General features: G+C 45.7%; 1 protein-coding gene across 1 annotated transcript; it reads right to left on the reverse strand.

Annotated features, from left to right (window-relative positions):
• Window positions 1–25: 25 nt before the first annotated feature.
• Window positions 26–3455, reverse strand: TMEM215 (transmembrane protein 215). Its single transcript, XM_010726147.2, has one exon. It carries the CDS (start codon window positions 3423–3425, stop codon window positions 2709–2711), a length of 717 nt encoding a protein of 238 aa, XP_010724449.1. The 5' UTR covers window positions 3426–3455; the 3' UTR covers window positions 26–2708.
• Between the last annotated feature and the right edge of the window lie 13 nt (window positions 3456–3468).

The following is a 3468-nucleotide window of genomic DNA, read 5'->3' on the forward strand; positions in this document are numbered from 1 at the left end:
AATTCATATTTTTTAAATTGCCAGACTCATCAATGTCCATTTCATTTTCTCTTAGCTAGCAGAAGGGAATGGAAAAAAAAATACATAGAGAAAGAGATGTGAGAGGCAATACAAACTCTTATAAAAACCTTATAGTGGATTATGATGAACTGGCTGGGACATACTGCCTACAGTCACAGTTTGCTGCAAAACCTTAGCTCAATTAGTCTGATGAAGGAAAGACATTGCCTGGAAACATCTTGTTTTAAATGTACGTTTTTATGCCTCTTCCTACACTGTGGGAAAATTTCACTGCCGTTAAACTTTTTCTTAATAAAAATACTCTCTAGGTTTTAGGGTAGGAATGGAATAAAGCACATGCCTTAGATCTGCATATCTCAAGTTATGTATTTACCATTCCATTTGTCACTGGAGTTTGCTGCCTCGCCTTCTTAAAACCCTTATAACTTTTGACAGGGAACAGCTAATCCTAGACAAAATGGAAAAACTTGACCTCTTCCTATATATATTTGCAGAAGTGTACAAATCTAGGTTCCCAGCAGGCTGGCGCTGCGCTGCCTTATGCAAGGCAGAAGATTTTTCACAGCCTGGGCAGAGGCAGCACTCAGGACCCAACAGCCTGTTCTCCCCAGGCGGTCTGACCTCAGGGATGCAGGGCACCCATGGGCACATGCCGAGACCTCAGCTCTGCCCCTTGGGAGCAGAGTGCAATGAAGAACCCTGCTCTTCGCCAGGCACTTCGACAGCAGTTCAGCTGTTGACTCCAGGAGGCTATGAAATCAGATTTTCCAGTGCCATCAAAATGCTGCTTCTGTACATTGCAGAATAAGGTCCCGTGATGGCTGAGCCTGCAGGAGACCTGTCTGACAATGGCAGAGTGCTTTATGTGGACCTGAGAGCTGAGCGGCTCAGGTAGAGATCTGTTCCAGTGAAATTCCTCTGCTCGGCAGATGACATTTGGATTGTGCAGAGTACGAGCACTGATTTATTCCCACAGTACTGTAACCATCTATGAAGAGGCTTTACTTGATTCAGACTAGCCAGCAGTTTCTTAATTTCTCCTAATAGCATCCAGATGTCCCACCAACACCTGTCTTCAGCATAAGCATCCCTTTTGATCTGACAGAAAGAAACCCTTCCCAAACCCAGACCTCTTCAGAGACTGCTAGTCTGTGACAACCAGACTTATGTTTCCAAACAAGTAAATGAGAGGATGCATAAAGTTGCCCTTCACTTTCCAAACTCTACCATAGTAAGCAAAGCTAGCAAACACCTTCTTTCAGTGGGAAACTCATTGCCACTTTCTACACAGTGTCTCAGAGTGTGACAAGAGAAAGGCTGCATTTCTTCCTTTCTACATGGATAATTCAGGTGTTGGGTTTTTTTTTGCCTGATGCAAGTTACAGCGGATTGAAAATTGCTGAAATGAGAGCACTGTAAGGACTGCTATCACAGAGGAACTTTTTCCAGTGGTTATGAATTATAGGAGTCAGGAACCAAGAGCTTCTTGCAAATGACTCCATGCTTTAGTAACTCTTAGACTAGAGGCTCAGACCTTGGAGCAGCTGTTCAGCATACACATCACACAATATCACGTCTCTGTGATATCTACATGGCTGCTGATAAAATTTCATACACTACATGGAACATGCTATCTTCTGTGGGAGAGAACAGGCAGAATTTGCATTTCTGTGTGTAAGCCACGGGTTTTGAATGGTTAATTCTATTACCCTGTATTTCTCGTGCTGTGTATCTATATGTAGTGAACAAAACCATTTGTCAGCCAGGTCCTCAGATCCCTCCACCCCTGTATGAACTGTGATCATTCATCAGCCATGGCAAGGTAGAAAAGGCACATAAAAAATGACATCTTCTGAACAACAGATCCAGCACTGAGCAAAACCCATGTAAGTCTATTCCCTAAGAGTTACTGAAATATATTTTTAAGATCTTGACTCTACTGACATCTGCTCCTATTCCCTGCAAGAACTGTGCCATGATCACACTGCAATCCCTTTGTCAAGTATGCCTACAAAATCCAAAAGTGTTAGAAACATTCAAGGGAACTCGGTATCAGTAAGGATTGGAGTTAAACCTGTATCTTTCATGCAATGGTTAATGCATTATCCTTCCAAAAACTCCCCTGAGCCTGTGTGGCTCCTGAAGACTTTCAGAAGAGCCCACAGAGTTAGCACATCACTTTCTTGAAACAGGAAAATAAAATTCTGACAGGAAGAAGAAGAAGCAAACTGCTTCCATACTTCCCAACATCAGCCAGTGGTCGGAGGGCATGCTGACATCTCTCCATCCCTCCCCACACAAAGCAACACCACTGCTAAGACCTCTCCAGGCTCCCATCCTTCCTACAGACAGCTCCAGAATCCTGGCTCAGCTCCCAATCCCTGCTGACCTCCTGCTCTGTGTCTGTGGGTCTTTGTACAATGAGCAGCAGGAAAACTAAAGGGCAGAAAACTGAAATAGATTTTTTTTTCCAAAATGAAAAATTGAATTCTTTAACATTTAAACATGCTTATTTACTTACAGAAAGTATTTCAGGCACAAAAGGTTTGAGTATCAGTCACATACCACGTTAAATTGTAATAGTAACAGGATTGTTCCATGCAGTGCAGTCAGCTATATTATCCCCTATCAAGAAGTTGTTGTAGTTTTTTGTATAAATACATACATATACATAAAGTATGCACTGTTCACACTATGGTCTCCTGGTCCGAGGCGACTCCAGTAGGGTTTATGTAACAACAGTATTTGTCGTAAGGGCTGTTCTCCTTGTAAGAGCAGACTATGATACTGTCTTTGGGAGCAACAAAAATGTTGTCTTCGACGTCTGGGCAAGCAGCGTTGTCCCTGCTGGGAGAAGAGCTCTTCTCTAAGGCACTGTACGTGAAGCTATCTCCCACAAACACATTCCCCGGCATCTCCGGGTAGCAGGTCTCCAGGTACCTCAGCATCTCCTCCTGGTCCACCTTTCTGATGAGGCTCTTGCTTTCTCCTGTGGTGGTTGTGGTGGTGGTGGTGCAGATGGACACCGAGTCCTCACCCCGCAACACTCTCCGGTCCTTCTGGTACACCCTCTTGGCCAGTTCATCGCAGCTTCCCTTGCCAGATTCCAGGTCCGAAGGAGTTCTCAGCAGCTCCATCACATCCCGGTCCCTGATCTCCTTACAGCATGGACACTTGTTCTTGGGCCACTTGGTGCAGCCATCCGTCTTTCTGGTGAGGGCGATGGCGGCAATGCCTGGCAGGCAGATGGCCGGCCCGATGGCCAGCAGTGGGATGTCCCCCAGGGTCTCCCCCTTGATGCCGGACACGGTGAACATGAAGCCAAACACTAGGAAGACGCTGACCAGAGCCACCACCAGCCCCGTCCGAGGGTTGATGTCGTCGGGTCTCATGGTACGCGCCATACCGACGGTGTGCGCTGATCGCTGCGGTCCCTCCCCAGCCGTA

The sequence above is a fragment of the Meleagris gallopavo genome, chromosome Z, assembly GCF_000146605.3.
Source record: "Meleagris gallopavo isolate NT-WF06-2002-E0010 breed Aviagen turkey brand Nicholas breeding stock chromosome Z, Turkey_5.1, whole genome shotgun sequence".
Lineage (NCBI taxonomy): Eukaryota > Metazoa > Chordata > Aves > Galliformes > Phasianidae > Meleagris > Meleagris gallopavo.